Genomic DNA, 13,906 nt, shown 5'->3' on the forward strand with positions numbered 1-13,906 from the left:
TGGCTTGACACTCTAGGATTTCCAACATTAGAGTCCTCACTGGGTTCAGTGACCTCAGACGGCCCTGGTACTTGAAGCACCCCCTTGGTCTTTGGTCGTAAGTATTTTGGTCTGGTTAGGCTTATCAGCGACTAGCTGCTGCCTTGGCTCCTGAGTATAGTATTTTGATACAAGGAGAGGTCAAATCCTTCACTGGGATGTGCCAGTGTTCTCCAAGGCACGGAGACCTCGTATGAAAGGGGAAACTGGAATGGGTATCTGTGGGAATCCTTTCACCACTTGTTTATCTTCCATGATGGGCATGGCCAGTGTGGGGCAGGCTGTGATTTCAGTGATTTTTACTTATTACTTATTCCTATACCTTCCTTATGTTTTCCGGCCTTTCCATCACTCACTCAGAACTCAAGGGTAGTTAGGCCTGCAGGGAATGGGGAAGAAGATGAACTGTTCTGACACTGGTCAGAAACAACTCAGGAGAGATTCATAGATAAGCAATCAAACTTTAGCAAAGAGTGGCATTCTGGTTCAAAGTTTCCTGTTAGTCATTTAGAAAACTTAACAGAATTGGGTACCGGTATGCAAAGCCACTTCCTTTGTCAGTAATGTCTGCTTTTCCCCAAATGGAGCCTTGAGAACAGAGGTCTTCATGCAAAGGCAGAAATACATTTATAAATTAAAGGGCAGTGTCAGTTACTTTCATTTTCGTATGATGTGAGTCTTTGGAATGAACACAGACCTCCATGTTGAATATGAAGTTTCAAGATCTGTCCGAGATATCTTCTTAAGCCAGTGGGTTGGTACCTTCTCACCTGACAGAGCTGGGCAGAAGGTGAGGAAGAGATTCCTCAGGAAAGATGGGAAGGATATAGTCTGGGAACAAAATAGAGTCTTGCCCTGCCCTTTAAATACCTGATGGACGAACTAATTTGCTGGTGCTCCAGAGGCAAACACATGTCATGGATGGTTTTCTTCTGTTAGAAACCTTCAGTTGCCTCTGTGGCCCTGCCCAACTCCTTGGCAGGCATGTCCTCAGCCAGACCTCTGGAGCTGGAGGGATCAGGGAGTGGAGAGTTGCAGAATTAGGGCATCTGCAAGCTGGAGTGGGTCCAAATGCTAGCAGCCTTTGTGGGGACAGGATTTGAATTGAGGCCAAGTGTGGAGGGAATGAAGAAATGGGGAAGCTTTATGCAGGAGGAGAGAACTCTGAGTCCCCTGAGGGTCCTCTCAAGGTTTGTTTTTGGGCAAAGGTTTAATTTTATTCATTGTTGACTGACAGTGCCATTGAATGCAAACTGCAAGGAAGCAGATTTAAAGGTGACACAAAGAAGAGCTCTGAAGGAGTTCCTCTGAATGGATTGCTCTAGGAGGTATTATAGTGCCAATAAAGAGAAAAGTGACTACTTTTTATTGACCACTTACTCCCGGCCAGACACAGAGTAAAGACTTTTTCTGTGTATTGATCTCAGCCAAGCTTCCAAGGAACTCTTCAAGGTAGGGACCATCATCTCCTCCTTTCTATAGTTGAGGAAAATGAGGCTTGGGGAGGTGAAGTTGCTGCTCAGGCAGGCTGCCGCTGGCCCCTACAGTTCCTCTGTGTGAATTACAAAGATACACCCCCTCCCCTGGTGGGCACAGTGCCTCGATAGGGCCCAGGCCTTGGCAAGCAGATCAGAGGTTGGGTGCCAGCCTCTCCTGCTGTCTTTGGCTTGGTGGCCTTGTGCTGGACAAAGCCTGCACAATCATACTCTGCAACCCTGGGCTTGAGACCAGAGCTGGCAAAGGGCAGAACTGGGCTCAGGAGCCACATTTGTCTTATTCCAGGGACACTGGCTCATAACTCCCAAGCTTTATTATCTCTCAGGATTGAGACTTTCCACCCCTGTGAATACTCAAAAAGGCTAGTTGGTCCCTTGGTGAAAGGGCTGATTTGTATAGGTCTTTGGACTAAAAAGCCTACGGGTTTCATCCTTTTCCCGCGGAGGATGCAGCTCAGAGAGTGTGGCAAACAGAAGCCTGAAGCAGGGTCTGGTGAACACCTGAACACCTGCCATCAGATGCTGTGGAGAGGCAGTGGATGCAGGGAATGAACAAGGCACAGGACAGGGTTGAAGTCTGGCTCTGTGATTTACCACTCTGTGGGTGGGTCTTGGATAAGCTACTCAAACCATCTGAACCTCAGTTTCCTCCTCTGTAGGGTGGGGATAGTACTACCTCATGCAGTAGTTGTAATGACAACATGAAAGGGCAGTTGAGAATGTGCTTCTCTGTGATATAGTGGAGGAACATTATAAATGCTTCTTGTTTATATTTGAGAAGGGTTTTGACCTCATTTCTTTCCAAGGCCTCTTCACTGATGTGATCACTGCTTTCACTGCATCTGTAAGTTCTGATAGGTTGTATTTTAATTTGTATTTGTCTTAAAATATTTTTTTATCTCGCTTGTGAGTTCTCATTTGACCCACTGGTTGTTTAAGGGTATGTTGTTCCATTTACACGTATTTGTGAATTTTCCAGTTTTTTTTTCTGTTTTTCATTTCTAGCTTCATTCCTTTGTGATTGGAAAAGATGCTTTGTATAATTTCAGTCTTTTCTTAATTTATTGAGACTTGTTTTGTGGCCTAACATGTCATCTATCTGGAGACTATTTCATGTGCACTTGAGAAGAATGTATTCTGCTATTGTAGGATGGAATATTCTGTATACGTCTGTTAGGACTAGTTATTATTTTTTAAAATTTTATTATTTTTGGCTGCATTTTGGGTCTTTGTTGCTGCGTGCAGGCTTTCTCTAGTTGCAGCGGGCTGGGCCTACTCTTAGTTGTGTTGTGCAGGCTTCTCATTGTGGTGGCTTCTCTTGTTGTGGAGCACAGGCTCTAGGCACGTGGGCTTCAGTAGTTGTGGCAGGTGGGCTCAGTAGTTGTGGCTTGCAGGCTCTAGAGCGCAGGCTCTGTAGTTGTGGCACATGGGCTTTGTTGTTCCGTGGCATGTGGGATCTTCCCGGACCAGGGATCGAACCCGTGTCCCCTACGTTGGCAGGCGGTTCTTAACCACTGCGCCACCAGGGAAGTCCCAGGACTAGTTATCTATAGTGTTGTTCAGGTCTTCTGTTTCCCTACTGATTCCATGCCTACTTGTTCTATCCATTATTGATAGTAGAGTATTGAGGTCTCCAATTATTATTGTAGAACTATCTATTTCTCCCTTTAATTGTGTCAATGTTTGCCTCATATATTTTGGTGTTATATTATTAAGTACATATATGTTTGTAATTGCTATATCTTCTTGGTGTACTGACTCTTTTGCCAATATATTATGTCCTTCTTTGTCTCTTGTAACAATTTTTGACTTAAAGTCTATTTTGTCTAATGTTGGTATACCCACCAAGCTCTCTTTTTGTTACTATGTGTGTGGAACTTCTTTCCCTCATTCTTTTATTTTGAACTTATTTGTATCTTTGGACCTAAAGTGAATCTCTTGTAGACAACATATAGTTGGATCGTGGTGGATTTATGTATGTATGTATGTATGTATGTATGTATGTATGTATGTATTTATTTTATGGCGGATTTAAAAAAAATCTTTTCTGTAAATCTCTGCCTTTTGACAAAAGGGTTTAATCCATTTACATTTAAAGTATATACTCATAAGGAAGGACTTCTTCCATTTTGCCATTTGTTTTCTATGTATCTTACATCTTTTTTTGTTCCTCAATTTTTCATTACTACCTTCTTCTATGTTTAACTGATTTTGTCTGGTTTACTGTTTTTTCCCTCCTCTATATTTTTTAGTTATTTTCTTAGTGGTTAACCTGGGTTTTACCACCAGTATCTTACGTTTATAACAATATAGTTTAAGTTAAAACCAACTTAGCTTCAATAGTATACAAAAATCTCTGCTTCTATATAAGTTTGTTTCTTCCCTTTTGTATTGTTGCTGTCACACATTACATCTTTATACACCCTATGCCTGTTATCATGGATTTGTAATTATTGCTTTCTGTATTTGTCTTTCCAATTGTCTATCAGTGATGGAATCCCTGTTTTTGTTTATCTCTTCATTTCTCCTTCATTTTTGAAGATAATTTTGTGTGATATAGAATTCTTGGTTGACATTTTTTTTTTTCCTTCAGCACTTTAAATATGTCATCCACTGTCTTCTAGTTTCACTGGCTTCTAAAAAGAAATCATGTGTTAATTTTATTGAAGATTCATTGTACATGATGAATTGCTTCTCTCTTGCTACTTTTAAGACTCTGTTTCTTGTTCTTGACAATTTGACTATTTTGTCTTGGTATGGATCTCTTTAAGTTTATCCTGCTTGGATTTCATTGAGCTTCTTGGATGTATAGATTCTTGTCTTCCATCAAATGTAAGTTTTTGACCATTATTTTTTCAAATTTTCTTTCTGCTACTTTCTCTTTCTTTCCTCTCATTATAGAACTCCCATTATGTGGATGTTGGTGTGCTTGATATTGTTCCACAGGTCCCTTAGGATCTGTTAATTTTTCTTCATTCTTTTTCTTTCTGCTCCTCAGTCTGGCTAATCTCAATAGACGTTTTTTTTTGTTTGTTTTGTTTTTTGTTTTTTTTTTTTTGCGGTACACAGGCCTCTCACTGCCGCGGCCTCTCCCGCTGCGGAGCACAGGCTCCGGACGCACAGGCTCAGCGGCCATGACTCATGGGCCCAGCCGTTCCGCGGCATGTGGGATCCTCCCGGACTGGGGCACGAACCTGCGTCCCCTGCATCAGCAGGCGGACTCTCAACCACTGCACCACCAGGGAAGCCCCTCAACAGACCTATTTTTAAGGTCATTGGTTCCTTCTGACTGCTCATATCTGATGTTGAACCTCTCTAATAAAATTTTTACATTTGTTATTGTACTTTTCAGCTCCAGAATTTTTATCTGATTCCTTTTTATAATTTCTCTCTCTTTGACTATATTCTCCATTTTCTGAGACATTATACCCCTGGTTTCCTTTAGTTCTTTGTCCATAGTTTCCTTTGGATATTTGAGCATACTTAAGATAATTGATTTAAAGTCTTTGTCTCCCAAGTCCACTGTCTGTCATTCTTTAGGGACAGTTTCTATTAAATTCTCTTTTTCCTGTGAATGGGCCATACTTTCTTGTTTCTCACATGCCTCATAATTTTGTGCTGAAAACTGGATATCTTGAATATTTTGATGTGCTAACTCAGACGTCAGAGTCTCCCTCCTTGCCAGGGCTATTGTCACTGCTTGATATAGATTGTAGTAGTTTGTTTGTTTAGTGACTTTTCTGAAGTATTTTTGTTAAGACTGTATTGTTTGTTGCATGTGGTCACTGAAGTCTCTAAATGCCTGGAATCGAGAGAAAAAAAACCTAGTCTTTGCAGCTGCGCGCATGTGTGTTGGGGCTTACGTTCAGCACTTAGCCAGGCCATTTACAGCTCTGCCAGAGCCTGCATTTCCTCCCTGTATGGAGCTTGGAGGTCAACCAGAGCTGAGAACTTTGGGCTTTCTCCCATCCTTTTTCAGCATGTGTCCAACTCATCATGGCCTTCCCCTGCAATAGGTGGTATTCTTCAAAGCTCTTTATTCTCCAAAGCATTTCACTCCTAAGCCTTTCCTCCCAGGTTTATTAGTGGTATTATTGTTTGACCAAACTTATATTCTTTGCCCTGTATGGAAGCAGGTAGTTCTTTTGACTTTAAATGTTTTTGATCAATGCCCTTTGCATAGCTGTTTCTCTCCCTTAAGAGAGTCCCAAGTCAGGGAAATAAAGGCAAGCTCATGGCTTTAGTCCTTCAGGGAGCCCACAGACAGATCAAAACAAGCAACTACTGTACAGTTTCTTGGGACAAGGTCTGCTCTGCTCCCTCCAGCCCCAGGAACCCACAGGAACACGGAACACCATCTTCAAGACTGCCACTAAGATGGGGAGTAGAGAATGGGATAAGGATAAGTTAAAATGCTACAAAACTTTACCAGGTTTCAGTTGCCTTTTCTTGAGTAAGCATTTGCTTGGTTGCTGTAAACTTTTGACTGTTTTTCAGAGCTCTGGTAAAGTTGATTCTGACCATTTTTGCTGGATTTTTAATTGCTTCTTTGGAGGGACAGGCGCTTGGAACTCCCTATTTCACCATTTTTGCTGATTTCACTCGAAAAAGTAGTTTTTAAATGCATTTTGTTTGTTGACACATGAGGAAACTGAGGAGCAAAGGGAGAGGGAATGAACTGAATCAGTGGTAAGACTACCAAGAGGACTCAGGATACCTCTTATTTAGTTAATCTACCTCCCGCACTGCTTGGTCACATGGTTCATCAGCAGCAAGTCTCTCCTTGGTTCAAAGACCTCTGGGATTAGAGAGACAAAGCAAGGGTCTCCTCGTGGGCTCCGCCACATCCACTCTGCCTCCCTCCATCCACTCCCCCAACAGCAGTCGGCGTGATGGGGTTACATCACTCCCCCGCCTAACAGCCTTCAGCCTTCTATCCACTGGTGTATTTATACAATGGAATATTATTCAGCCATAAAAATGAATGAAGTAATGAGAGTTGCTACAACATGAATGAATCTTAAAAACCTTGTGCTGAGTAAAAGAAGCCAGTTGCAAAAGACCACATATTACATGATTCTATTTGTACGAAATGTCCAGAATAGGCAAATCTATAGAGACAGAAAGTAGATTAGTGGCCGATTGTGGCTCAGGGGACTTTTTTGAGGTGATGAGAATGTTCTAAAATTAATCATGGTGGTGGTTTCACAGCTCTCTGAGTAAATCATTGAAGTATATACTTTAAGTGGGCAAATTGTATCTAAATAAAGCTATTACCAAATCACTAAGTAAAATCTATCCAGCTTCCTGTTCTCTTGGAGTAAAGCCCAAAGTCATCGTGAAGCCCTGCATAACCTGGTTCTTGCCTCTCCAGCATCCTCTGTGTCACCCACCTCCTCCCTTATACTCCATGCACAGCAGTTTCCTTTTTGCTCTCTGAATGTGCCAAGTGTCTTCCTTACTTGGGGCCTTTGCGTATGCTATTCCCACTTCCTGAAATGCCCTTCCCCCCTTTCTGTTCCCATAGCTGACTTGTTTGAATCCTCCATGTATCATCAGCTCAGGGGGTCCTTTCTTAACTACCCCAACAAAAATTGTTGCCTCCTCTATCAGGCCCTATTTGTTTCTTGCATCACATGTATCATATTTTGTAACCTTATATTTATTTGTGTATTCACCAAAAGAGCAAGATCAGTGCCTAGCATGTGCCTTGCATATTGTAGGCACTTACTGAATATCTGCTGCATGCATAAATGAGGACAACCTTGTAGGATCATACCATCCATCCTCCTGAATGAGGACAACCTTGTAGGATCATACCATCCATCCTCCTGAGGGTCTTTCCTTAAATTGAAACACTTGTGTTTTGATTCACATGTCATATCAAACCTCATTGTGTCCTATTCTGTTCTTGAAGATCTTCCAAGCTGGATATTCCTTAAACAAACTTCATCCCTAGGTTAACGGTAATGACCTGGTCCTCACTTAGCAAGTGATGCTGAGTAGGGGCTGAGCACTGCAATGATATGGTGTAATCTCACATTCCAAGGGATTAGCAGAGGCTCCCATACCACACAGGGGACTCTGGGTGTTTTCATAGCCAACTGCTACTCCCCAGAAGCTGACAGTGTAAATGGGAAGGTAGACAGTGTAAATGAGTGGTAGAAAGAGTGGCATTTTAGGCTGCTGTCACCAGGATGGAGTAATTGGGGAGCAGCAGGTAGCTCACAATAGCAGTTGAGAATATGGAAGTTAGATACTGGTTTTCCTGTCACTTCCTAGCCTGATGATTTTGGCCAAATTGTTTAACCTCTAAGCACCTCCATTTCCTTATCTGCAAAATGGGATCACAGTTTACACCTCGCAGGGTTGCTTTGGGAATGAAATGAGAGGATGTGCTGAGCACACGCCAGGTGTACAGTGGGAGGTCAACCATGGGAATGACATAAACGCCATCCTTGTCACTCAGACTGGAGTGCATTACCTGTGCTAGGGAGAGGTCATGTTTGACTAATGAATGGGGGCCTTTGGGAGCCAGGCTGGGCCTGCATTGACTCCTGTGGCAGGCTGTGGTTTTTACATTGGTTTTACATTGGTTTTGTTTAGCCATATGGGCTGCATGGTCATCAGATAAAGTCAAGAAAGGAAGGGCGGGAAGGAGCAGAGATTCTTGGTATCCAGAGGTCTCACCAGGCTGCCTCTCTGTTCCATTTCATTTCACAGCCATATACAACTTCCAAGGGAGCGGAGTCCCCCAGCTCTCCCTGCAGATTGGCGATGTGGTGCGAATACAGGAGACCTGTGGAGGTGAGTCACTGGCCCAGGCGACCCTTGGATGCCAGGAGCTTGCTGATGGTGTTGGGACACCCCCAGGACATACCCAGCACCTACAGCCCTCTCTTGGAACTTGCACCTCTGTGTGGTCTATTTAAATACATTTTGCTAATATTAGTATTTCAGATTTACTGAAAATAATGCTTTGTTATTGTAGGAATTCATACTTAGAAACAAAAGCCAAACTGGGTGGTTTGATGTTCATTGTGCTCTCTATTTGCCCAGCCATGGAGCTGTTGGGCCCTATGACACCTTCTAGATACACTTGTTCTTCTTTTTTTTTTTTTTTTGCGGTATGCGGGCCTCTCACTGCTGTGGCCTCTCCCGTTGCGGAGCACAGGCTCCGGACGTGCAGGCTCAGCGGCCATGGCTCACGGGCCCAGCCGCTCCGCGGCATGTGGGATCCTCCCGGACTGGGGCATCAGCAGGCGGACTCTCAAGCACTGCGCCACCAGGGAAGCCCTAGATACACTTCTTTATTAGTTTCAACACCATTATAAAGGAATATCAGCATTATTAGGGTTTTGAAGGGTCCAGTAAATTATAATCCTGATTCCAGTTCTGCTGTACATAGCTGTGTGGTTTGGACACTGCATCTGGGCCAGGAAGCAGTACTCATTCCCTTCAGCAAGCTGGGTGCCCTGTCTTGGGCAAAATGGCATCTCTTTCTTCCCACAGAGGTGTCATCTCTTGTGAAGCCAGGTGTCTGTTGGGCTGTGTCCACCATCGTGGCAATGGTGGTGGTTTTTAAAGTTTGCACAAAGGTTAATGGCCTTACACTCATGAGTCAGGCCATTAGAAATCAATGTATCACCTATGTCACTGATAAAATTGACATTGGGAGCACAGCTTGGGTGTAAGTGTCGAATGAGCTTGCTCATGGGCTGACTACATTCAGGCAGGCTCTCCCAGCCCTCACTGCCCAGCTGGGCCACCACGGATCTCCTCCTGTCTGGGCCTCACTATAATCCTGCCGTGTGGAGGGCGTAGAGTGTGTCTTTCCTGTGGTCAGGCAGAGCAAAGAGAAAGGAGGGCAGAGGGGGCTCTGTCCCTGTTTCCCAGCTAATCCCTCAGGTTAGGCTGTCCTGTGCTGGGATGGGGGTGAGGGGTAGGCAGGAGGCAGGTGTGCTACTGTTAAGGAGGCCCCCTCAAGGAGAAATAGAGGGCTGGAGGAAAGGAGTTTGCCTACAGAGCTAGCTATCTTTGGGTTCTTAACCACATAGTGAGTACTCTGCTAAATTCCCATAACATGTTAGTCTAGTTACTCCTCACAGCAACCTGCAGGACAGGTGGTATCTTCAACCCTAGATTAGCTATATGCAATTAACAGAGCACCTCTGCAGATTCGTGAAGGAGTTTGCGTGTCCACATACACACACACACACACACACACACACACACACACACACACATACACAAATGCAAACCAAAAAGCAAACAAACAAAATGCTTTTTGGAGGGAGAAAGAATTTGATATTTGATATTTCAAAGCAGCTTTAAAGGAATCATCATGGGGGAAATGAGAACTTTGTTCACCTTCCTTACGTTTATTTTATGCTTTAGTACTGTTGCTATTTATTTATTTTTTAAGGATTTCTTTTTTAAAATAATTAATTTATTTATTTTTGGCTGCATTGGGTCCTCATTGCTGTGCGTGGGCTTTCTCTAGTTGTGGCGAGCAGGGGCTACCCTTCATTGCAGTGCGCAGGCTTCTCGTTGCGGTGGCTTCTCTTGTTGTGGAGCACGGGCTCTAGGTGCACGGGCTTCAGTACTTGTGGCATGTGGGCTCAGTAGTCGTGGCATGCGGGATCTAGAGTACAGGCTCAGTAGGTGTGACAGACGGGCTCAGTAGTTGTGGCTCGTGGGCTCTAGAGCACAGGCTCAGTAGTTGTGAAATGCGGGCTCCAGTAGTTGTGGCTCACGGGCTCTAGGCACGTGGGCTTCAGTAGTTGTGGCGCATGGGCTCAGTAGTTGTGGCTCGTGGGCTCTAGAGCGCAGGCTCAGTAGTTGTGGCTCATGAGCTCTAGGTGGGTGGGCTTCAGTAGTTGTGGCTCATGGGCTCAGTAGTTGTGGCACGTGGGCTCTAGAGTGCGGGCTCAGTAGTTGTGGCACACGGGCTCAGTAGTTGTGGCTTGTGAGCTCTAGAGCTCAGACTCAGTAGCTGTGGCCCGTGGGCTCAGTAATTGTGGCTCATGGGCTCTAGGTGAGTGGGCTTCAGTCGTTGTGGCACGTGGGCTCAGTAGTTGTGGCACATGGGCTCTAGAGTGCAGGCTCAGTGGTTGTGGCGCACGGACTTAGTTGCTCCGCGACATGTGGGCTCTTCCCCGACCAGGGCTCAAACCCATGTCCCCTGCAATGTCAGGCGGATTCTCAACCACTGTGCCACCAGGGAAGCCCAATGTTGTTATTTTGGACATCATGCACTTTTCAGTGTCCAGGCCTCTATAGTGCCCAGTCTGGCCCTATTTTACACACAGAGTGAGTGGGACTGGGGGAGGGGTAGGGATCTGATTCCAAACACCCTGCCCTCCTCCCATAGTGCAATCCTACCCTTTACAAATGTAGTTCTACTCAGTGGCAGATAAGCAAACTCTAGGTGTCTACCAAGGGCAAAGATTGAAAATAAAAACAGCAAGCAAAACAACTCCTCAGTGTCACTTTTGTGCTACTGGATGATAATCCCGAGAAACAGGCAGAGACCTCAGATTTGCAGGTGAAGGAGCAAGGCTCAGGGAAGAGAAATGACTTGCCTAGGCTTGCACAGTGAGCCACTTGCTGTTCTCTCCACTCTCCTAAGACTGCTCCCTTTTCTCCACCCCATGCCTACCAAGGCAGTGAAAAGCCTCAGAATGTTTTCTGTGTCCTACATTTTGAAATTCAGATGAGTGTTTTTTTTCTTCTTTTCATGCAGTTTCCCTGGAGAAAGTGCTTCAGGGCAGGAAACTGACCACATAGGTTGCATGTAATCAGAGCCTTTCTTTACTTTTGCCTGGCTTATAGCCTGACCTTCAAAAAGACTGCACTTGCTGACTCAAGTCACCTTTGTTTCAGGGATTAACCTCCTTGCTCCGAAGCTCTTTAGTTCTGGTTTCCCATTTAAAATTTTGTTTTATCAGTCTTATTTTAATGCATCCTTGTAATAAGCAGCTACAGTACTTTTCTGGAAAGAGCTGGACATATTAATTTAGCAAGTGATTGCCAGTTCATGACTACTTTGAAAATACATTTGGAAGTCTGTTAGACTGATTCTAGATATCTGAGGAATTGGTATGAAAATTATTAGGATTTATCATGCATGCACTCATACCCATATAGAGTTTTCAAACTGGAATTTATAGGATCCTAAGAGTCCGTGAGGGCCTTAGATGGCTAAGGGCTCTGAGATCAGGCCTGGTCTTATCTTCTTTGCATGCGGGGAGTTCTGCTTATGATTCCAGTTGAAAAACAGTTCCTCTGCAGATATAAAAAAGTGAAAACCATAGTGTTAGTCAAACATTAGTCAAAATGACATAGTAGAAAAAATATGGGTGTGCTTATATCACCGTCTTGCAGAAACCTACTCAAAAAATAAAATCCAGCCAATTGAGAGATGAATCAAAATGTTAAAATATAGGAATTGAAAAGCTGTGATAAGAGGAAATACAGGCAAACATTGAGTCCAAGTGAATTGATTTGTCAAAATTAGTATTAAAAGTCATGATAGTTACGACTACCAAAAAGAACGTCATTGTTGGAAAACTGTAAAATGTAATCACCCCCACCCACCCCCCACCCCCCCGCAAAAAAAACGAATACAGTTGAGAAGTGGAGAGGGGAATGGAATAGAATAGATACAGTCTTGAAGATTCAAAGCACATTTCTCCAGATATCAGCAAGGATTAATTCTTGGTGGTAGGAATGTGAATATTTTTATTTTGTGTTTTTCAGTAATTTTAAACTCTCCCCTCTCCTCCACAAAGAGAAAAGAAAAGAAGGAAGGAAGGAAGGAAGAGAGGAAGGAAGGGAGGAAGGAAGAAAAGAAAGAAAGAAGAAAGAGAAAGAAAAGTAGAAAAAGCATGGGCTTTTGAATCAGAAAGTTATTCTCTGCTCCACTTACCCACTAGCTTAGTGATCTTAGGGAAGTAAGCCTCAGTTTTCTCAGCTGCAAAAATGTATTATCATCACCTTGCTTCTGGGTGTATTATGAGGACAAAATGAGAGAAGTAGAGAAGCTGTTTAGCCTTATGCCTGGCTCCTAGGTGCTCTGTGTTGAATTCCATCTCTTTCCCCCATTAAACAGAGCTACACTGAGACTGGCAGGTATGTATCTATCTTAGCCATATCGCCCAGGGAACACAGAAGGTGACCCTCTGATCGTCTGGAGTGGGTGAGGCTAGCCCTTCTTTGCCTATGCACTAAACTTACTCAGCCAGATGAATGGGGAAAACAGAAATCTGAGCTGAAACCTTAGGCATGAATGAATTTCCTTTCACTAGAGCTCTAATGGTTTTAGTATTTCCTTTTAGATAATATTTTATTGCGATAAAAACTCAAACAATTCAGAAGGGTGCCCATTGCTAAGCTTTCCTAATAGACATCCTAATGCCTATTTCTTTGTCCATATTACATCTCTCAGACTGCCTCTCTTACCCAGAGGCAGCATAAACATTCTGCTTCCTGATTTTAGATGTGGAAAACACATGTGTTTATTAAGTAGTCAGAACTCCTCGTGGGGGAATAAATGTGAAAAAGGAGTGTTGTTTTTCCCCAATCACTTCCTTCAGTTATATTTGGTTGACATCTTTCCAGATATTTAACAACATCTCAAAAGAAGGCTTCAATTCCATATGCAGTTTAATGCTCCTCTCCTCCTTCCCTTTTCCTAGCTTAAACAAGGTTGGGGGTAGAGGGAGCTTGGGGTGCTCTCTCTCTGATTCTTTGACTTCCTGATCAAATAAGCCAAAAGATCAGCCAGTCCCCTGCACGAATAGCCATGTAGCTGGGGAACAAGATGCCAGATGCCCGCTATACCTCTGAGTGAGTCTTCTGGACTGCACCCTTCGCGCTTGGATTTGGTCTGGGGGTGAGAGAGCTCTACCATGCACTCCTAAGGCAACAACAGCTACCTCCGAAGACCAACTCCCATCTCCTGATTACTTGGACAGCGGTGAGGGGATGTTCCTTGGGGGTATCCCAGGTTACTTAGACTCTTCCTTATGAGCCCTTCAGAGGGAATGTCTGCTCCACTCTCAGTTATTTGCTACCTGACTCTTCCTTTCCAGAACAACAGCGAAGGTTCCATTCCATGTACTGATACACATACTTGCCCGGGTCATGGGGGCCCACTCTTAGTGGTGAAGAGAATGGGATTTCTAGACAGTGGTTTCCAAGGTGCTTTTGAATTTCATTTACCAGTAAAATGGAACAAGGGGAGGGGATGAGGGAGGAAGTTGACCTAGCTTAACCTCCTTAAGGTAAGGCATAGCTTTTATTGTCATTGTTTTCTAAAAAATGGGACTATACTGTACATACCATTCTGAGACTTGCGCTTCTCACTT

General features: G+C 43.8%; 1 protein-coding gene across 2 annotated transcripts in view; it reads left to right on the forward strand.

The window, feature by feature from the left end:
* The window catches only part of DOCK2 (dedicator of cytokinesis 2), a 409,609-nt gene that overhangs the window by 12,599 nt on the left and 383,104 nt on the right, over positions 1–13,906 (forward strand). For both annotated transcript variants that reach the window (XM_019945662.2, XM_033853554.2), the window contains exon 2: positions 8,259–8,342. In XM_019945662.2, the coding sequence (XP_019801221.1) occupies positions 8,259–8,342 (84 nt within the window). The remainder of the gene's footprint in view (positions 1–8,258; positions 8,343–13,906) is intronic.

Source organism: Tursiops truncatus, chromosome 3, assembly GCF_011762595.2.
Source record: "Tursiops truncatus isolate mTurTru1 chromosome 3, mTurTru1.mat.Y, whole genome shotgun sequence".
Lineage (NCBI taxonomy): Eukaryota > Metazoa > Chordata > Mammalia > Artiodactyla > Delphinidae > Tursiops > Tursiops truncatus.